Raw genomic sequence first — 22,180 nt, 5'->3', positions numbered from 1 at the left:
TATTCCTGTCCTTCCCTGTAGTCTTCACAACTTTTGGATGGAGATGCCATTATTATTTCCACTTTCTAGGGGAGAACATGGAAGCTGCAGGGAATTAGATGACTGGCCCTGTGTGACAGGTAACCCGTGGAACAGGTGCTCTCACCCAGGCACTCTTGTGCCAGAGCCTGTGCTCTTAAGCACAAAGCCATGTTGCTGTGTTCAGCATATAACAGCTGGAAGGTCTTGGACTGAGAGTTAGAAGAAATGGGTTCTAATCCTGCCCTGCCATTAAACTTGCAATGGCCCTAACCATTCGCTCTTTCGCTGTCTTTCCTCAGGCCTCAGCCTCCACAGGTGTGTGATGAAGCGGGATGAGATAGATGGTCTTAGCGTTCCTGTAAGGTTCCAACAGTCTGTAGTTCCCTTATATGGAAGAGGGAGAACCCAAAGGTGAAGTTGGGTTATTGAAGGACAAGATCTCTAAGCTTCTTTTCTTCATGGTAGTGGCTGTGTCAGCTTCTCAACTTTGGAGGTGTCCCCTCAGTGCCCCGCATACCTCCACTTATCTCTCTGTCCTAAGGGACAGTTCCTCCTTCTACTCCCCTGATCTCAAACACTGGTGCCAGGAAAGGTATGAGAGCAGTGGTTCTCAGACTTGATTTAATGTGTGGGCAATGTGGCCTGGACCTCAGGCTTATGAAGAGCACCCCAGTGGATGATAGTGTATAGCCAAGGTTAGAGGCGCTGTCTTAGAGGAAACTTCAGTCGCCACCCACTCAGTGCTCTCACTTGCAGGGAAGGGAGAAGCCTCATCTGCAGAAGGCAGCAGAAGTCCCAGACTGCTCTAGTCTCCAGATGAATGATGAATATACTATGTGTGGAGAAGGCTTATTGAGCCACAGGCCAACATCCTTTTTGCTTCCATTGTGACCAATCTCCTATTGCTTCTTGGGCTTAGCCCTTGGCTTAATAGTAAATCTTAACTCTCTCTCTCTGCCTTCAGCCAAGCCTCTTAAGTTTACTTACAGCAAAGATGAAAAATTAGTTGTGAGGTTATGAATTTGCTTTGAAAAGTGAGCACCAAATAAGCAGTCCGTGTAAGAAACCCCATACCATTACCCCATTCTTAGCTCTGTTGTGTGTAACTTTATTTAATGTCAGCTTCAGCTGAACATGCCCCCATTGCCTAAGTGGACACTTTCTACAGCCACCAATGTGACAGAGAAGCTGGATGCTTTGCTTTAAGCGTAGGCTGGGCAGGCAACAGAAGGTACTGAGGATCATGTGTTAGTCCTCAGCCTTGGGCCCAGATAACGAAATTGGGTCTGGTGTTGTCAGGTAACTAAGACTCTTTTGGAACCCCTGTGTTGCCATTCATCAGGATACTGGAAGGATATCCATTAACTGATATCTAATATTAGAGTATGTGGCTGACAAGGCCAGAGAGCAAGTTAATTTCCAAGTGGATCTGTGATCTCTTTGAAAGGTCTCTCGGTTACCCTCTGCCTCCCTGAGAGGGTGAGGGGGAAGTAAGGAGTGTTTGGCTCTGTCAGGTGTGTCAGACCTACCTTCAGACTGACTGACCCTGCTTAAGCAGTTCCTTATTAAATGGCAAGCCCATAGAAGGTGGGGCACCTTAATCAAGATAAATAGGCCGTCAATCAAAATTTGAGAGTATCTGACCTGATTAAACCTTACTAGAGTTACAAACAGAAGTCCTGTTTGTATCAGCAAACAGAGAGGGAACACATTAATCAGCATCTCTTTGATTTCTTAGAACTCATAATGCCACAGTCTAAGCCTAGCCTTTCTTTTCCCTAATAGCTCAATTTAAATGTTTATTTTTGACCCTGAGCTCCAGTCATGTGCTAGATTGGTACAGAGATGTAAATTAATCCTCACAAGACCTCCGTGAATTATGTTGAGTATTACTCTCATTTTACAAAAGTGAGTACTGAAACTCAAAAGCATTTTAAATGACCCGCCTTAGGTTACTCAGTTGGTGAGTCATAGTCTCAATGGAGTCTGAATTTCTCTGACTTGAAGTCCAAAGCTCTTTTTATTTGTGTTACAGTATATGGGCTAGTTAAACTCCGACAGCTAAACCAATCCACCTCAGGTCTAGGGGCGGTCAGTTCTAGTACCCTCTACAAGCAAAGATAACATTTGGGCAGTTTTCTATGCAGTTGTATGCATATTGTATATTTTTATTTTTTATGGACTCAGTTCTAGTTTGGTTTATTTTTCCTTCTGTATGGTAAAGTACAAAAAGCATGGCCTCTGGAATCAGTCCTGAATTTGGTCTCTAGCTTTACCATTTACTGGCAGTGTAATTTTAGATGTTAAGTAACTTCCAAAATTGAGTTTTCCAGTCTATGTAAGTGGGGTAATGTCTTCTTCATTGGGTAAATTTCCCCCAAACTTAGTGACTTAAAAAAACACTTATTACCTCATAGGTTCTGTGGGTCAGGAATTAGGGAGCTGGTTACTGGGGTGGCTCAGGGTCTGTCAGGCTGCAGTCTTCTGAAAGCTTGACTGGGACTGAAGGATCTGTTTCCTAGAGGGCTCCCTCACATGGCTGCTGTTGGCAGAAGGCCGGAGTTCCGCACTACGTGGGCCTTTTCCATAGACTGTTTCAGTGTCCTCCTGCTATGACAGCTATAACCTTCCCCAGAATGTGTGACCCGAGAGGGAGCAAGGAGAGGGAGCAAGGAGAGGGAGCAAGGAGAGGGAGCAAGGAGAGGGAGCAAGGAGAGGGAGCAAGGAGAGGGAGCAAGGAGAAAGCCACATGGTCCTTTGTGAACTGTCCAAAGTCGCATACCTTACTTCTGCTTTATTTCATTGGTTCATTCATTCATTAGAATACTGTTACTAGGCCACACTCAAGGGGAGGGAGCAATTATGCTTCACTTTTTGAAGGAAAGAATATCAAAGACTTTGGAGACTATTTAAAAACCACAATGAGAGGACTCTGACCATCCCCCCCTCCCCACCCCACTCTCTTACCAGTGCTTACGTGTGCCCTGAGTCTGGTGACCTTTCTTGCTGTGGGTCCATTGTCCTGCTCAACTTTTCTTTCTCCACGCCCCCCCCAACCTTTTTTTTTCTTTTTCTTTCTTTCTTTTTTTTTTTGGTTGACACACAGTGTTACATTAGTTTCAGGTATACAGCCTTGTCATCTGACAAGTTTATGCATCATGCAATGTTCACCACAAGTGTGGCTACCATCTGAGAAATGGGCTTTCTGATTAAGCAGCTACCATAAAGGATAGAAGTGAAAAAAACTTTTCATTGACTCAAAGACTAAAGTAATAGTTGTTATAATCTCTCCCTTAGGGATAGAGTGATGTGGCTTGGGTCCCACAATACTAGTGACACTTCTTCACTCAGTATTCTTTGCTAAGCTGAGGAGAAAGCAGTAATAGATCTAACCATTGAAGACTCTTTCCTATAGGTTTACACTATGTAAATATGGCCAGCAAAGTGTGATGAGGGTAGCTGAGTTCCTAGAGAGTCTCTGTGCATAGTAGCCTTTAAGGCCATGTTCACATCTGTAAATAGAAGTCTCTGTAGAATACCAAAGTAGATAAATGAAAAGCGGAAGTGGTGTTCTCCTCCTAAACACCACGGTAGGAGTGAAGACCATCCCCATCCCTCTCCTCAGGTCTTGGCCTTCTGGTCTGCATCCTTTCCGAATAGCAACTTCTTAGAGGCTGTGGCACCATAAGCCAACTCAACTTTTAGCCTTCTAAGTGGTACAAATGTGCAATATTGGGATGAGTCCCCAAGGTAAAAGCTGATGGTACTGAATTCACAGAACTATTGGAATTAGTTAGATAACTGGGCCAGAGTGGGTATTCTCTGTGGGGCAAAGGAGAATGAAAATGGAAAAATATGTCACACATATGCTGATTTCTAAAATTTACATCTCCATCCTAGACTACTCTCCTGAGCTTCAGACTGGATATTCAGCTGTCTACCTGACAACTTGGGTGTTAAAGAAGTATCTTAAGCTTAACATGTCCTAAACTTTGAACTCCTGGTTTTTACCACCACCATTGCTCCATCCCTAAACAAAACAAAATAAAAACAAGCCAACAACAACAAAAAAAACACACCCTGATTCTTTTGTAGTTTTCCTTATCTTAGTAACTGGCAACTCCCTTCTTAGAATTATTCAAGCCAGAAGCTTTGGAGTCATTCCTCTTTTTTTTCTCTCGCATCCTGCATCCAGTCGATTAACAAATACATTAACTCAGCCTATAAAATATATCAGAATCTCCCCACTTTTACTGCTACTGCCCTCATTCAAACCACCGTCTCCCTTGCCTGGATTATTCTTAACAGCTTCCTAAATGGTCTTGCTTCCACTGTTGTCTCTGTACACGGTTGTCTACATAGTAGCCAGAGGGAGCCTGTTAAAACATGTGGATCATTCCATACCTGTGCTCGGTATTTACCAGTGGCTTCCTAGCTGACTCAGAGTAAATACCATAGTCATTGCGGTGGCCTGCAAAGTCCTTTTCGATCTGGGCTCCATTCACTCTTGATTTCATGTCCTATCTTTGCCTTGCTTACTGAGCCTAAGCCAAACTCCTTCATGCTTGTCCATAACAAACACACCTCTGCCTCAAGGCTTTTTTGTCTTTTATTTGGAGTGTTCTTTCCACAGGTACAGGAGTACGCTACTCCCTTATTTTCTTTATGACTGTGCGAAAATCCACCTCAACAGAAAGGCTGTCCCCCCACCACTCTGATGTATTTGGCATATGGTAGGTGCTTGACAAATGTTTGTCAGACACATGAAACACAACTAGAAGCAAACTGTGGTAGCTCCTCTGCTTGTTGTGTCTTCCCTGATGGTGTTTTAGTTAGTGTATTGCCAGGGAGCTTGCTCCTTGGAGTACTTCAGTTGGTCTTTACTATTTATTGACTGAAGAAAGCTCTGAGGAAGGGTGAGCAGGTGGAACAGTAGGTCTGAGCAGTGACCAAGTGGCTTTGGGAGAAATCTGGTGTGGAGGGAACAAGACTGAGCCAGCTGGCCCACTCCCTTCTGCCAGTGAGGAAGTTTGCCTGGGGGAAAAAAAGAGATATTTCCTTTATAACATCCTCTTTAGAAAACGCCTCACCCTACGTGCTGAGCAGGTGTCAATTGGGCAGGCAGTGGTTATAGAGACAGCTTGGGACCTTGTCCATCCCATTTCTGTCCAGGTGCCTCTGGAAGTGGGCTGGGAAGCACAGTCTGAGAAGTAGCAGGACTTTGGATTATTTTGTAAGCCAAGAAAAAACAAGCTATTTAGAGGGGGAACATGGGACAAGCCCATGACATATAATGGTACAGGCTTTTATAGTCTCAAGATGAATGTTTTAAATCTTACCTTATCCAAGGACACTGGATGTAGGCAGGGGCTAGAAGTACCTTCCTTTGATAACGGGTGTAGAACTGAAGCACAGAATAATTAAAGAACAAGCAAAACTGGAATTGGAACCAGGCTTATTGATTCTCTTTCCTATCTTGGCCAACAAAGTGACATCTGGCCTACTTTGAGTTTTATTGCTTTCACATTACTGTAACTGGTGAGGAGGAGATATGGTGGAAAATTTAGTTAAGATCAAAGGAGACTAAATTCAAAGAATTAGCCCCCATCTCTGGCTTCTTGGATCCTTGAAACTTACCTAATTTTTAAACCACAGGTGCTGTCTATTTCTTCCTAAGTGATCCCTTAAAGCAGAGAAGACCAGCAACATCTAGCATGTCTAGAAATTCCCCCAAGACTGGGTTTATTGAGATTATTGCAAATCAGGTGTACAGGTCAGATTCTTAAAACTGTTAATATCTTTTGGGACACTGGTTGAATTTCCTGTTTATTCCTTTCTTACCCCTTGTGAAGACCAGTTTGCTGGATTCCCTCTTTCTGGGGAGAGCCTTGCCCATTTGTATTCATCAGATTGCTTCTCCAGGCATTCACTGTTTTTACATACTTTGCAATAGGACTTGATTTTAGGTGTTTGATCTTAGGGATCTCTCATTTCCTTAAAGGAGTATATGACATTTGATATAATCCATAACTGTTATTAGTGCAGACATTTTAAGAAAAAACCATAACTGGAAGAGGAGATGATAATAGCTTCTATGTGCATTTTTTTTTTTTAAAGGATGTTTTAATTTAGGGCAGTTGAGCCTGTGTCCCCTCTCCTAGGAGGTTAGAGAACCACCTACATTGTTAGCAGAACTTCACATATAGTAATCCTGGTACCTGCTTGAGCTGCTTTGGTGGGTGGGAGGTGTAGGGGATTGGATCGGTTCCATTGCTCTGTTCTGACCTGAAATGCATGTTATCAAAGATGACTATGAGGAGAGGCCTGGAGACTGACTGGCTGTATTAGAAGGAGAGCTCTTGAGTCCGTATGTGAGGCCTTTGTATCCTGTTCAGAGTAGGCTCCTGTGGTAACTGTTCAACACCCTTTCTCACAGCTGCTCCTGACATCACTGGCCATAAACGGAGTGAGAATAAGAATGAAGGGCAAGATGCCATGATGTATTGCAAGTCAGTTGGCTACCCACACCCAGAGTGGATCTGGCGCAAGAAGGAGAATGGTATGCCCATGGTGAGTAGGAGGCAGCCCTGATTCTCTCTACCTGGGTCTCTGGTTGCTGGAGTTTGTCCTGGGAGGTCCAGACATCTGGACCAGTTGTTGTAACCTGCCATACCAGCATGGCTTGGGTCAGTCATCCTTTCTAGTCACAAATGGTTACATTATGAATCTGGAGGTCACTGACAGTCTTTGTCATGGAATCCCTACATGATTTGTTAAAGCTGGCTGTCTGCAAAGAGGTTAGACCGGTTTGCCTTCAAGATGGAAAACTGAAAGAGCTAACCCCAATCTTTTTTTTTTTTTTAAGATTTTATTTATTTATTAGAGCACAAGCCGGGGAGTGGGAGAGGGAGAAGCAGGCTTCCCATCGAGCAGGGATCCCGATGCGGGGCTCGATCCCAGGACCCAGACGCTTAATGACTGAGCCACCCAGGCGCCTGAGCTAACCCCAATCTTAATTTTTTTTTATTATTCTAGTCCATTTGTCCTAAAGAAAATACTCCTCTTGAAGTAGTCCTTATACACCTTTCTGGTTTTGGGGGAAGACAAGGCGACGAGGGCAATTACTAGTATATTCCAGGAACACAGGGAGTACTGATGAGGGATTGAGGCAACATGGTGAGGCGCAAGGGCAGCCTTGGACATTGGAAATACGACAGCATCTCCTCCCGAAAAGGTCAAAGAAAACATCTTTTCCATTCAGTGCGATGATTCTTGATAGTGTAGAGGGAGTCCAAGTTTTGGACTCTCACTCACTCTCTGATTCATGATGTTTGCCAGTCTCTCTTTCTGGCAGAGAGGGTGTCATCCATTCCTCCTGTCCCCAGGCCTTGCATGCCCAGCACTGTACTTCTCAGGCATCCTCTCTGATTGTCAGTAGTCAGAAGGGACCAAGGAGATAATCTAATCTACTTCTTCAGAAAGATTACATATTAACCAAGGTAAATTAGTGACAAAACCAAGGAAGGGTCAAGTCTAGTTTTTTTATTTCAAGTCCATGATTCTTCCCACTCCATGATCTCTCAATAATGATATGTCAAGGGGCGCCTGGGTGGCTCAGTCAGTTAAGTGGCTGCCTTTGGCTCAGGTCATGATCCTGGGGTCCTGGGATCGAGCCCCACGTCCGGCTCCCTGCTCAGGAGAGAGCCTGCTTCTCCCTCTCCCTCTGCCTGCCACTCTGCCTACTTGTGCTCTCTCTCTATCTCTCTGTCAAATAAATAAATAAAATCTTTAAAAAAAAAAATAATATGTCAAGTGGTGACAAGGACTCTAACATTAACAACAATGACTAGATTTCAGAAACCCATTAATTAAGGGTTCATGATGAGGAAGGGAGAGGTTGAATATTTTCAGAGCAGGCCCTGAAAAGTCAATAAAATACTTCATTGTGCTGGCAAGCAAATGCCCATTTCTCTCTTGGTCTCTGGGTAGGAGAGCCCTTGATTCCTCAGTAGATATTTTCTTTTTCTTTCTTTCTTTCTTTTTTTTTTTAAGATTTTATTTATTTATTTGACAGAGAGATAGAGCCAGAGAGCACAAACGGGGAGCGGCAGAGGGAGAAGAAGCAGGCTCCCCACCGAGCAGGGAGCCCGACTCGGGGCTCGATCCCAGGACCCTGGGATCATGACCTGAGCCACGAAGGCAGCCGCTTAACCGACTGAGCCACCCAGGTGCCCCATCAGTGGATATTTTCATCTCCTATTCTTCTCATGCCCATGAACTCTTAATTATCTGTTATATTGTGAAAAACCTTTAAAATCAAGTAGTATTTCCTCTTGCTTCCAAGCTATGAATCATTTGGGAAACAAAACTTTTTTTTATCCTTTTTTTTTTATTATGTTAATCACCATACATTACATCATTAGTTTTTGATGTAGTATTCCATGATTCATTGTTTGCATATAACACCCAGTGCTCCATGCAGAAAACTTTTAATGAAAGAGGGATAGGGAAAAGAAAAGCAATTTCTAGGTTGATGCCTTTGAAAACCAGTTCGTTGAACAGCCTACACTTGGTTGAGGACTAAGATAAAATGCTTGCAGTTTTTTTTCTAGACACTAATTTCAGCACAGATCCTTTTTCTAGACAGATCCCATAGCTTTCTTGGACCTCTTTTTTGTTAAAGAATGGAGTCCAGTCCAATCCAAAATTCCCAGTTTTACCTCCCTTCCCCTCTCCCTAGCCTGCAAGGGTAGCAGGGGATTGTCCTCACTCTGTCTTCTGGGTTTTTCTCTTGTATATGGGGCAGGAAGGGGGACAAGTGTCACTCATCTGACTTTTCCTATAGTCTACTCTTGGTTTTTGCTGCTTCTGGGGCCTCTGCATGGCAGGTATCCAGATCCTGGATCTTGTAAGAACTTGTGTGAGTTCTTTACGGGGCCAGTTCTCAGATATCAGAGATCTACTCTTACTGAACCTCTCTGTTTCCTGTTTAGCTCCAGCCACAGATGCTGGGGTCTGCTCACCCTCTTAGGCAGAGGAAACTTGAACATCATGGCTCTTCACATGGTGGGAGTATAGGCTCCTCTGCCTCCTTATCTCCAGATAGCCTTTTTCCAAGATTGAGAAGCATAGAGCACATCAGTTGGTGTCCTGCATAAACGGATATCCACTGGAAAAAGATATTTTCTTCTTGCCACCCCCAATCTTTGAGTGATTCTCTTGGTGCCTGTTCCACTCAGCTGTAGGGTGGAAGGCTGCATGCAATGCCAGGTATAACTCTTTTCCTATCACCTCTCATCCTGTCTTCTGTTTTATAGATTGGCAAGGGGTAATGTAGTGATGACTTGGGGATAAGATAGCTTGATGGGTCTCCCTTTTAATAAGCCCTGCAAGGACTGTCTCCCCCCAATTTGTATGGAAATTTTTTTTTTAAGAATTCTGGGGTACTTTTTTAAAGTAAGCCATCATTTGTGACAATAAATGTAAAAATTACAGTAGTATTAAATACAAAGTTTTTAAGTATTCTCACTTAAAGGCAGAGATTTAAGAAACAATCTAGCGATATGTTGCTTAAAGATGATCTACATATAACAAAATAGGACAGAAGTATTAAGACAAAAACAATGAATAAAGTACATATGGTCAAAGTATATAAATAGAACAAGTGGAAATATTAACATTACAGAAAGTGAGGTTCAAATAAAAACATGAAACCAAAAGAGTTCCTTTTTATCATGGTAAGATATATAATCCACAATAAAGACAAAGCTGTCATGATCTTTGAAAACCAGTCTGTAGAGTAGAGTTTCAAAATGAATGAAGCAAAAACTGGAAAAATAAGGAAATATAGCCAGAAGCACAGTTACATGGTGGCAGATTTACATATATTATTTTTAGTCTTTGACAGATGAGATGGAAAATCAACAACATTGTGGAAGATTTGAACATACAATGTGAATAAGATAACACAATCTTGATACTGAAACCTAAATATCAGTCACTGTTAGTTATAAATGTATGTGAACACTTCCTAAGTACAAGTTAAATTAGGAAAAGTTATCCTTCTAAAAAAACATTTATGTATATATTTAAAAATTTTTGAGGTATAATTGACATGATATATTCGTTTCAGGTGTATAGCATAGTGATTTGACAATTGTGTACATAATGCAGTGCTCACCACGATTAAGTATATTCACCATCTGTTACCATACAATGTTATTACAATGGTATTGACTCAATTCCCTATGCTGTACTTTGATCCAAGAATATGGGGTACTTTTTGATGCTTCTCTTTAGTCATCAAATCTGTAGCAGTAGGACAAGTCCCACTCAATATCTTCTTAGGCATTGATTGAAAGGTTAAAGTTTCTTTTTTTTTTTTTTAAGATTTTATTTATTTCTTGCATATGGATGGTATTAAAAAAATCTGCATTGAAGGTTTGTGGATCAAAGAAGACACTAATCATTTCTGATCATAAGTGAAAAATATGGACTTAGTGAACCAGTAGAGCAGGGGTTAGAGAAGTTGGCAGCTTTCCAAGTCCTCAGTTGAAGCTTCATGGAATAACTATTTTGAAGGCTGTGTTTGCCATTTTAGTTATACCCACACTCATTTGCACACACCACTGTATGCTATAGCTAGACCTCATTCTGGGGGTTATCTTCCCCTTTCTTCTCTACTATTTCTGATTGTGCTTTAGTTGTTGTGTAACAGCTGACACATGAGTCCATTTTTGCCCTGCCATCACCCCAGTGCTGTAAGCCTGTCCCAGCTCCACCTAGACTCCTGCCTGTGGACTCACCTCTGCCTTCCCACATGGGCCTGGAGCACTCCTGTCCTGCTTGATCACCTCTCCTCCCCACCATCTAGTGCAAAAACTGGCTCTTCTCTGAAGCTTTCCCTGATTCTTTCTGGCACCGACCACTCACTCTGCCCTACAGTACTCAGCACATGCTGTCTGTTGGGGCTTCTTGCCACGTTCCTGTAACCATCCCTTTGGAGGTCTGGTTCCCTCTTAAGGCCAACCTCCTCATTCACTTGTGTCTCACCTTCCCCTCAGTAGGATGTGAGACAAACAGTATACATTAGTAAATAGTTGATAGTTGTTGGTTGACTGAATAAACTTTCCTTTAACCCTTTAATTCTTTTTTTTTTTTTAATTATTCATTTGAGACAGATACAAAGAGCAGGAGTAGTGGGGAGAGTCAGAGGAAGAGGGAGAAACAGACTCCCTGCTGAGCAGGGAGCCCGTTGCGGGGCTTGATCCCAGGACCTGGAGATCATGACCCAAGCCGAAGGCAGACGCTTAACCATCTGAGCCACCCAGGCGCCCCTAACCCTTTCATTCTTAAAGGGAAGTTATGAATTTCTCTACTCTAACTAGGAGCAAGTTCTTAGCATTGTTTCTGGAGGAAGTTTAAGGAGACTTTCCAGAACTCAGCAAGTGTGAGGTAGATGTGCTGATTCTGAAGTCCTCAGGCCTGAAGTTAGCATATATGCCTGACCATGGAGGTCACATCCCTCTTTCTCCATCATCTTCCTGTGTCATGGTTTCTTACCTGTATTTGAAGTAGCATTTTCTAGATTGAGTCAGTCTTTTCTGAGGCCAAAGGGTAGGGCTTCTTCTCTTCACTTCATAGAAGTCGGAGAAATCCAGAGGACCAATGGCAGGGGAGGCTTTGGCTGGGGCTCTGCCAGAAGCTTGCTGATTCGTTGTTAATTGATATCGAAAGAAAGCCAGTAATGAAGTGCTCACAAGTTACCTGGACAAAGATGGTCCTAGACACTGCTCCCTCATCCCAGCCAGTGGTCCTAAGAAGGGAGAACATTGCCACCTTGTCTTAGACACAAATTCACCTACTCTGACCTTTGTGTGTTCTTACTTTTTCTGCCCCTGAGCAGGACATTGTCAATACCTCTGGCCGCTTCTTCATCATCAACAAGGAAAACTACACTGAGCTGAGCATCATGAATCTCCAGATCACAGAAGACCCTGGAGAGTATGAATGTAATGCTACCAACTCCATTGGCTCAGCCTCCGTTGTCACCATCCTCAGGGTACGGAGCCACCTGGCCCCACTCTGGCCTTTTTTGGGAATTCTGGCTGAAATCATCATCCTTGTGGTGATCATTGTTGTGTATGAGAAGAGGAAGAGGCCAGATGAAGTTCCTGACGGTAAGAGCATCCCTACAAAATAGCTGTAATGTTGGGGTTGGATCCTTGGGATGGTTTCCAAGCACCCAAAAAGGACTATAGGAATGTTGGGGTTCGATCCCTAAAGGAGAGAAGGAGAAGTCTCATACTGGTTCCTCACTCCCTACTCCTAAGATTAGCCACCTAGAGCTATAATTAGCTCTGTCCCTCCATTTGGGTATTCTCCAAGCCCCAGTCCCATCTGCCTTTCAGGCCCCGTGTGGGGAATGGGCAGCTGTCAGTCTCTTTGTTCAGCTCTGTCCTCCTTCAATACAGATCATCAGGCAGATTGAGCTTGAGGAGAATCCAAGTCAAGCCTAGAAGCCACCCCAAGATCGCAGGCCACCTGGCCTTTCAGGCAGATTTAAGGTATCTAATTGGTTGTCACATGGTTGCCTGGTGTAGCCCCAGCCCAGTCAGACTGTTCTTGAGAAAAGCCGTTGGAACAGGCCAGCCTTTGGTTCCCTTGGTTGGTGGTCCCTTTGGTAGGTTTTCAAGGTTCTCCGTGAAGCAGGCACCAAGCGTTTGGCTTTTCTGTCTATCTCACGAGAATGGTGGAGTCTGATGCATCCACCACACCCGGTTTTAAGACAGAGACAGCTAAGCAGTAACACCTGGAGCCCATGCCCCAAGGTGACACCCTCAGGCTGGCTTAGGGCCAGAGGTGGGACTAGATAATGGCACCAGGACTGTAGTGAATTATTAAGTGTTGGAAAGAACAGGATCTTACAGATTTTTGGATCTTTAGATTTTGAGGAAAGTCCTAGGAAATCTTTGGGGGTTTTTCGTTGTTGTTGTTGTTGTTGTTGTTGTTGTTTTTGTCATGGATATTCCATTTCTAACCCCAGGATTACAGTCGGGGTGGCTACTGCTGGAGACTTGTACCAGTAGTACGCTCAGCTTCCTGACTAGCTCCCACCCTTCGGCCCTGTAACATCACCATCAAATTCATTGGCCAGCGCGATTACCACCACTTGCCTGTCACTGACTATACGAGAAGGGTATGGGCTTCAGTTCAGTGGAGGCCGGCCTCGGGTGATGGTGAGGATGCCAACTCTGGTACGGCTGTCCTGGGCCTGTGCTCGCTCGTGCACCAAGGTTCTTTGCCCGCCCCACAGAGTTGTCTGTGTCCCTGCAGCTGCCACTCCCTCAGAAGCCGTGCAGCCCTGAAGGTAGCCGGTGGCTTTGGCCTCTCTGGAAGGCCACGTTTGAGAGCAATAGCCTCTTCCCCTTCTTTTCCTTTCTTAGCACCTCCAAAATCTCTCTGCCTGCCCTAAGTAGAAGAGTATCACAGTGAGGCTGGTGAAAAGGTTTGTTGTTGAACCTAACAACGCCTGTAGGAAGCCCTGCTGGACTCCCTCCCAGCGTACATTCCTTCCGCAGCGAGCTGGATGGAGGAGTGAGGGGACGTCAGCTGGAAGCCACTGGGCCTGTGGAAATAAATGAGCTAGTTCCCTGCAGCAGAAGTGTGCCCCCAGGATTTTTACATTCCTTTTCCTTGGTCCACTCCTAGGTCCAGCTGCTGTTCTATGAAGTGAACTGTGTTCTTGGGATTTTCACATATGCATAATGCTTTTTCCTGTAGTTTTTTCTCTTTCCTGCTACAGATTAGGATTCCTAAGGCAGAATACTTATATTTAGGCATGAGAATCAAGGGAAGTTGTCTGTATTTCCAGCATTGGCTCTCTAGGAGCAGTTATAAACGCCTCAGTTCTGCAAAGCCTTTTCATCCCCTCAGAGTGTTTTTGCTTTGCTAAACAGCACCTTGCTCAGCCTTCCCTTTGGAAAGGTAGAGAAGCAAAGAGGAAAAGGCAAAGATGGGCTTCAGAACCTGATTTTTTTATTTTAAGACGAGGCTGGCTGCCACTTTCTTGGCAGAGTGACACATTAGCTTAGCGTGTCCCCATCTGAGGTTCCAGTCTTCCTCCTAGGAAGCCACTTTGTTTATTACCAGGTTGCCACCGCCACCCCCCGCATGTGTGTGGAAGACATTCGGGTTAGATTTGAGAAATGGTTAGTATTGGTTTGGACAAGCGCAGGCACCTGCCTGGGGAAGCAACTATTGTTATAAAAAAAAAATAGCTAGAGCTCCATGGCTCTTGAACTCAAGTGGTGGCCAGTTGGGTAGAGGAGACCTGTGTGGTCAGCAAATCTTCTGAATGGCTTTCTGAAGGCAAGGTACCTCTTTTAAGCTAAACTATTATAGACAGTGGATGGATGAATCCTACATGAAAGACATTGGTAAGTGCAAAGTAAAATCTCCTTACTCTGGTGTCTTGGAAGAACTGTAATGCAAGTAGCATTTACTTTTCTGTTGTTGAATTGGGGCGACAGACCTGGGACGCTGGGATTATTGCAGTGTTCGCCTCCTCTCCGCTCCCTTCCTGACAGCCAGCGCGGTCCAGGCTCCATTCTCCATCTCCACATCCCTGCCTTGCTCCAGCATTTCCACCCCAGAGTTTTCTCCTTTGTCTGCCTCCTCCTCTCAAACCCCTCCCTGCTCCTGTGCCCCTTTATTTCTTGTCCTCCTGGAATTAATCATTAAAGAAAAAAAAAAGTTGATTGTTCCTCAGTGAGTTTTCCTTATGCTGTGGCTTTTTTTCTAGCTAGTTTCCCCTCAACTCCTGTGCAGTCCATGTAAGGGCAGCCTCCTCATATGCTTTCTTCCCACATTACCCCTTCCCAAGGCTACATGTAGATAGATGCATGCGCTCCTTTGTGGAATGAAGGAAGAGGTACCTCATATCTTATACAAATTGGAGTTTTAGAGGTGATGAATTACCAGATAACCATCTGTGGCGCTGTTGACGTATTTATGCCATTGTGAAAATGGATTTTTTTTTTCTATACGCCTGACATGCTTTCTCTGCCAAAATAGGTACTTTATTATCAGAGTAGACAGGATTTCTGAGTCACTGAATTTCTTCTTGTATGAAACAATTTCATGTAAAACTCATATTATTCCTATTTGGGCAGTCTGAGCTCTTGGAAACTCAGCCCCTTACCAAAAAAGCACTAAGTGAACAATTTAAAACTATACACATGCACAAATTCGAACTTAGAGAGTTTAGTCTGAGTACATTTCACCAGAAAAGCAAATACTGCTTTAGATTTCTCACATAGAAGATGCTTACAGTTAAGGTTTAGTGACTTTCAGTAGAAAAAAACAAAAGAGCTCTATCTCTTAGGCTACCAGAGTCTACTCATGACATTTTATTATTTTTTTAAGATTTTATTTATTTATTTGACAGAGAGAGCCAGAGAGCACAAGCAGGGGGAGTGGCAGAGGCAGAGGGAGAAGAAGCAGACTCTCTGCTGAGCAGGGAGCCCGATGCGGGGCTTGATCCCAGGACCCTGGCTGGGATCATGACCTGAGCCGAAGGCAGACACTTAACCGACTGAGCCACCCAGGTGCCCTACTCAGGACATTTCATAAACGAAACTCATACTAAGTCCCTTGAAGCCCCTGTTGTGGTTTCTTTGAGGATTGGTGCCCAGTAGTTTGTCTTATAGGTAGATTATCTGCATATCACCTTTTGCCCTCAGTGTTTTCAGTAACAGATGAATCATGGAGTCAAATCAGAGGCTTCATTTTTTTCACTTCACTCACCTCTTGAGTACATTCTCTGAAAATGTTAAATGATAATTTTCTAATAAGACTAGGTCCAGCCAGCATCCCCCTAGCCTTCCATCCATCCTACAGCTCACATGCTTGGAGCACACCTGTGTTGGTTCTCTGCAGACTAAACCCAGAGAGGGATTAGTGTGTGTGTGTGTATGTGTGTGTGTGCGCGCGCGCGTGTGTGTGCGTGTGCGTGCACGCGCGCTTCAAGTCTGTCCTCCCCAGTCCTGGAGAGGGATGTGTGTGTGTGTGTGTGCGTGCGTGTGTGTGCGCGCGCGCGTGCGCGCACTTCAAGTCTGTCCTCCCCAGTCACCTGGGGAGATGTGGCGTGAGCCTGCCTCTTTGTTGGGGCCTTCAGTTCTACTGGACATTTTAGTGACCTCAAATGAAAACAGGAGGAGCTGATTTAAGAAAAGAAGTGGCAGCATCAGAAAGAGTTTTCTGTTTTCACATTTGGGGACTAATTTTTATAAGCAGTTCAAAGGGATTCCTCCTCAAGTTACTGGTGGAGTAGACAGTTGGGGGTTTGGGGGGGAACCATTTTTAGTGGCTCTGATACGTTCAAACTTATTTTTTTATTTTTTTCAAAGATTTTATTTATTTATTTTGACAGAGAGGGAGACAGCGAGAGCAGGAACACAAGCAGGGGCAGTGGGAGAGGGAGAAGCAGGCTTCCCGCGGAGCAGGGAGCCCGACGCGGGGCTCCATCCCAGGACCCTGGGATCATGACCCGAGCCGAAGGCAGACGCTTAACTGACTGAGCCACCCAGGCGCCCTCAAACTCTTTTAAAAAGACTACAAATAAGAGCTATCCTGATATTTGAAAAAATCTGTTGGGAGCATATGAAGCTTTTCAGCTGGCCAGGAATGCTGGAAAAGAAATGTGACTTTTTAAAATGACATGCAAAACACACATGTCATTGTCTCCTAACTCTAGGGGTCATCTGAGTCAGTAACAAGTTACCTTACGGAGAAAATACAGTAGGACCAAATACGAAAGGCAACTGGGTGTGACCGTTAATCTCTCTCTGGTTTAATGCTACTCTGCTGAGATCAGGCAAAATAGAATCAGGTTTAGAAACTCGAAAACCCCATCCTCAGTGAGATGAAGGTGGTGAAAAAGGAGTTTTGACCAGACGGGTCAGCTCTTGGTCACGTTGGCTGGAAAGCCGTCTTTCTGGAGGTGCTCCCCTCTCAGGTAACGCCTTATTTACTGGGCATCGCAGAGCACCCTCCCAGCTGATGAGGCCACGGGGTCTAGCGGAGCGAGGGCCATAGCACATCTACCCGCAACTTCACTCTCCTAAGATGGATTCCAGAAGCATCTCGTTTCCCTTCTCCCCAGTCGTCGTCCTCCCATCTAGCCAGGGGCTGGAATACCCAGGCAAGGGGAGAGCCATTGTTTCAGCCGCTGGCTTGTGGCCTGAGGGTTTGGGGGTATGTTGATATTTGTCGGTTACTATGACTTCTTTTTTTTCCCCCCTCAATTGCATCAAACCCTTAAAACATGGTGGTAAGTGAGCGATATGCATGCTTTTGGAGTTTGTTTAATCTCCGCTTCAGTCTATACGATGCACAGTTCATAATGTTAACACTTTTCTTCAAGTTTACTTCATTCACTTTCACAACTAATTTGGATTTCAGTTTGCTGTTTAATCCTCATTTACTTTTTGATTTTTGTACCTTTTTTTTTTTTTCCTGTACTGTTCTTTCCCTCTCTCCCGATTTCCCTGTTAGGGTCAGGTTGTTGGGTTTTTTTGTTTGTTTGTTTTTTGTTTGTTTTTTTCTTTTTTTCTTTTCCCCGGTCTTACCTGTAAAGGGAGAGTGGTGCTGCAGATAGAGAGTCAGTCCAGACAGTAGGAGACACGAGGCTCTTTTCTGGATTCCTTGTAAATGTGTGAGTGGATCTGGGGAGAGAGATGAAGGGAGATCTAGATGCACCTGCTCCCACTCGCAGGCATGGCAACTGCACCGGGGCCGCTGTTGCTCAAACCCCTACATGCAGCCCTTTGCACCTTACCGGCTTGTTAGGCTGGGAGATGACGCCACCAGGCAGACAGCAGGGCCTACCCCTCCGCCACCAAAAGAAAGAGAAGCTTGCGTGTAAAGTGCTTGGGTCGGTGCGGACAGTGTCCTGCTTTGAGGAGATTAGCTTGGCTGTCGCGATTCCTCTCCCCTGCTTTTTCTTTTCATGTTGGGAGTAGATTGGTGATATTCTTGTTGGTTATCTTGCTTTAGAATTTTCTGTTTTCCGGTGCACAGCCAGAGCACTGAAACTATTCTAAGTTTGCTCCTGGGTCTTTTCCTTGAAGTCCCTGAAGTGCTTAGTTCCTAGCATGTAGCTGAGCTGGCTTGGCCTGGATGCGGAGAGCCTAGGGTGTTGTGGTGAGAGTAGACATAGGCTGGGCTTGTGTGTCTCAGTCTGGATGTGTCTCGTATATCTCCACTGCGTCCCCGGCACACAAATGTCTCGGGTGTCCTTGAGTCTCAGTTGTTCTCTGTACCTGTTCGACAGTGTACTGTTGTTAGTAGTAGAATCCTGTGGACACTGGTGTGTCGCTAGCCTGTTGTTTTGGCTGACAAGTCATTGGTTTGTGGTTAGTTTTTGTTTTTGTTTTTATTTTTCAATCTTTTTTTGCTCCAGTCACTGTGTGTGCTGGCGGTGGCTTTGCCTCTCCGTTGCCTCGAAGGAATAGGTGGAGCAATGTCTCCCTGTGACAGACATTACTCCTGACGCGTGCTCCTGCAGACGCCTACACTGAGACTGTGACCTCCATAACTGCTTCATGTGCACCAAGCCCCCTTGTGGAATCCTGCTGAGAGGTTTTCTAGAAGCCTTTGGTGAAACCAAACTGTTCTGAATCATTTAGTCTACCTGACTTACGTAAAATAGAAAAAAAAACTAAGAGCACTTACTTGTTCCCTCCCCTTTGTGGGCCTCTTTTAAAAAAATATCCCATGTACCTACACCCTTGCCTAAAGGGGACCAAGTTGCCCTTAGTCCAAACAGGAAAGAAAAACTTACAAATCAGAATTGTAAAATACCAATTTAAGAAGGCTTCTAAACTCGGATAATGTAAGCTTTTTGGTTTAAAAAAAAAAAAAAATCTCATGGCTCATCTGGATTTGGGTGCTGGTTTTGGCCAGGGCTCAAGAGTTGAGCCTGTCTTTCTGTCTGAGGTCTTTTCTAGAGGGATGTCACCACTATTCAGCTCTCCCTGGTGTGTCACGGAACATCTTTTGGCATGCATACACTTGTTGCTGGCATAGCCCAGCGGGGCTGACCCAGTGTTAGGTTGAACTATTGTGGCTTCCTCTTCCTCAATCTCTTCTCCAGACTAAAGACTCTGCTAAAGATTACAAAAGAGCAAGAACAGTGTCCTTTGGGGAAGTGAGGATGTGTGGCTAAATGTATAGAACATACACATCCATCTACATTGTAGGACTGAGCCAAAACTGTGCATGCATTCACCACAAGAAAACAAACAGCAGGATTTTACAACTGAGATGTTGGTTTGTCTTCTCATCTATTTAAGAGTGAACCACTGGAACTTGGGGACAAGATGAGTATAACGATATTGCAGCCTATCTGTCCGCTCCAGTTGCAGTTTTTCATGACAAGCATTCAAAGTGTTAACTAAAACCATTGAAACAACATACCTGCCATTAAAAACTTGAATCTAGAAGTAATAACTCCATGAGTGTTTTTGCACCTCCAGATGGAATGGCCTTGAATAAATGCTATGAATAGCCATGTTTGCCACTTGCCGTTTGCTGTTCTATTCATTCTTATGTAGAGTCTCACGATTTTCTCCTTTCTTCTCCTCTCAATGGATTATTAAAAAACTGAACACCTTATAGACGATGAACCAGCTGGGCCAATGTAAGTACTTTATTGGACATTGATTCAGTAGTTTCTGTTGTATTTTGTATTTGCAGTTTAATCGAATGGAGTAGCAAAGGTCGTGGGGAGCCAGTGAGTGGAAATGAGTGTCGTAGTGTAGACCTCCCTAGCCGCACGGTCGTGGAGCTGACTGACAGCCATTTGATTCCCAGGACAGGCAGTGCAGTTTTGTTTTTAGTAACAATATCAAGTGGAATGCCATGCAAGAGACTGCTTAAAGTTTTGCACATCCTAGATGCTTAAATTGATAATGCGGGGGAAATCACCTGTATATCAGAGACTTCCAGTTTTGTTCATTTCAAGCTGTACTATAGCATGGAGAACCTGCCTGGCTCCGTCAGCAGTTGCATGTATCCAAGAGAGATGGTCCTGTGAGTTCTGAATCTATCCCAGATAAGCAGAACCTCCTAGAGTTGGGGACTAAGGAGTGAGAGACAGGCAACCAGTGCCCAAATCGGTTAAATGCCCATATGCGATCATCTTTTATCATTTGAGAAGAGACCGTGGTGTTCAGTAGAGAAGAAACTACTGTTTTTACCTTTACAAGTAATTACAGTCTATAAATCAGAGGGAAAGGTACCTGTATATTGTCTGTCTTGGGAGTCAAAAGGATTAAGCGAAGCTCTGTAGGCACTTTATAGAAAGAATATTTTTACACACCAATGTGCAGTAAAATTTATTACACCAGGGATGGTAGTAAGTGAAAGAATCCCTGTATTTCCATGTGTTAAATTTCAGGAGTTGCTAGTGACTTTGAGTTTAACCTTTATAATGCCATTTTTCCTCCAAAGGAAAACCAACTCTACCAACAATCACAAAGATAAAAACTTGCGCCAGAGAAACACAAATTAAATACTGCTTATAATGTAAGTATGGCCTTCTTTAGAAATTTTAAAAATTATATTCAAATGAATGTGCCTCTATTGACCTTGTTACAGATTCTTCAGTAGTTGGCGTCCTGTTGTGGGATCTTGTAGTTCATTTCAGAGCAGATGCTACTGATGGACCAAGTTCGGTCTCTGTCCTCCATCTAGTGCAGTAGCTGGAAAGGAACGTTTTCAGCTATGTTGTTCCACATATTTTTATAAATGCCATTTCAGAATATGTATGGAGTTTTAAAAAGAAAGACCTTGCACCACTATTTAACCATACCTTTTAAAAAAGAGGTAAAAATTGTCACCTTAGGTGGATTATTCCCAGAGGCCAGTTAATTCCACTTTGCTTGTGAGGGCAAGGCAAGAATGGTGGCCGGGCACAGCCGGGCCGGAGTGCCTTCCACGTAGGCACATGGAGATCAGAATTTCACACCACATCCCTGAGCATGCTTTCTGAACCAAAGCTTTGTTTGATGTGGCACTTGGGTGTAGTCTTAAGTGACAGTGCATATTCCCTTTTAATCTCCACATACTCTTTCTTTACAGATCTTTAGGTTCCTGAAACTGGTGGCAACATGACCTGCTAAATTTTCTGCTTGGACCTCTTTGGTTCTCTCCCCTTTCAAGTGAGCGGCACCACAATGACTGTCTAAAGCATGCCTTATTTAGCCTTTCCTGTAAGGGTGACCTAGTCAGGTACATTTTAAACAATGCTTCAGTGTAGAAGGTGTAAACTATTTTGGGCTTGATGTGCTGTGAATGTTGCTTTTTGCCCCCCTTTGTTAAAATATTTAAGTAGAAGTGAAAAGGTCCTCTGAGGATCGGATCGTGCATGCGCCATTTTCTACTTAATGCAGCTGTTAAATTGGCACAGCTCTCAGGTGCACTGCTGCCGTCTAGTGATGACATTTTTGTAAAGAACAGCAAAACCTGCAGATATATACAGTATATAAATATATATATATATATTTATATTTTTGGGGGTGGGAGAAATCCAAAATAAAATAAATGCTTGTTTCATTTTTTAGCTGCCGATATTCATTCATTATTGTATGTTGTCAGATGAGGAAATCGTGCAGTTCTGGTACATAAAGATGAATAATATAAACTGAAATCTATAGTTCTAAGGGCTTAACCTACGACTTTGGTAAGAAGCTGGAACACTCCACTGAATGGATATATTGAATTGCAGTATATATGTACGATTGCTTTTTAAGTGATTCTCTTTTGTTAAATCATGTAAATTCTTAAATCCTTTTGCACTGATGTGTTGAACCTTATTGTACATTCAATGAAGGCAAACTTTTATAATTTACCTTTTGTTTTCAATGACCTTGAAATGTTCTCGCATGGTATTCTATGCAACTCGTTCTCCTCCAGGGTTGACACTGTATTTTTCACATTGATTTAACGGCTGAGTGTAGATTTTCTCGCCCGGCAGGGTTCTCCTGCGGTATGTAACCATAGATGCATGTACTGGTGTTTTGTGTAAGTGTTGAAGTGCAATGATGTATAAAAAAGTGGATTCACCTGTTTTTAAAAATAAAACATTGATAAAAGG

At 43.7% G+C, this 22,180-nt stretch overlaps 1 protein-coding gene across 1 annotated transcript in view; it reads left to right on the top strand.

The window, feature by feature from the left end:
• The window catches only part of NPTN (neuroplastin), a 73,660-nt gene extending 51,480 nt beyond the window's left edge, over nucleotides 1-22,180 (top strand). Inside the window, exons 7-11 of the mRNA XM_088025181.1 lie at nucleotides 6,458-6,591; nucleotides 11,927-12,200; nucleotides 19,702-19,723; nucleotides 20,536-20,610; nucleotides 21,166-22,180. Coding sequence (XP_087881307.1) covers nucleotides 6,458-6,591; nucleotides 11,927-12,200; nucleotides 19,702-19,723; nucleotides 20,536-20,596 — 491 coding nt within the window. The 3' untranslated portion in view covers nucleotides 20,597-20,610; nucleotides 21,166-22,180. The remainder of the gene's footprint in view (nucleotides 1-6,457; nucleotides 6,592-11,926; nucleotides 12,201-19,701; nucleotides 19,724-20,535; nucleotides 20,611-21,165) is intronic.

Source organism: Eumetopias jubatus, unplaced genomic scaffold (genome assembly GCF_037043125.1).
Source record: "Eumetopias jubatus isolate StellerSeaLion01/CBP00866 unplaced genomic scaffold, mEumJub1_p1.0 scaffold_7, whole genome shotgun sequence".
Lineage (NCBI taxonomy): Eukaryota > Metazoa > Chordata > Mammalia > Carnivora > Otariidae > Eumetopias > Eumetopias jubatus.
This window is presented reverse-complemented; position numbering and strand designations above follow the sequence as displayed.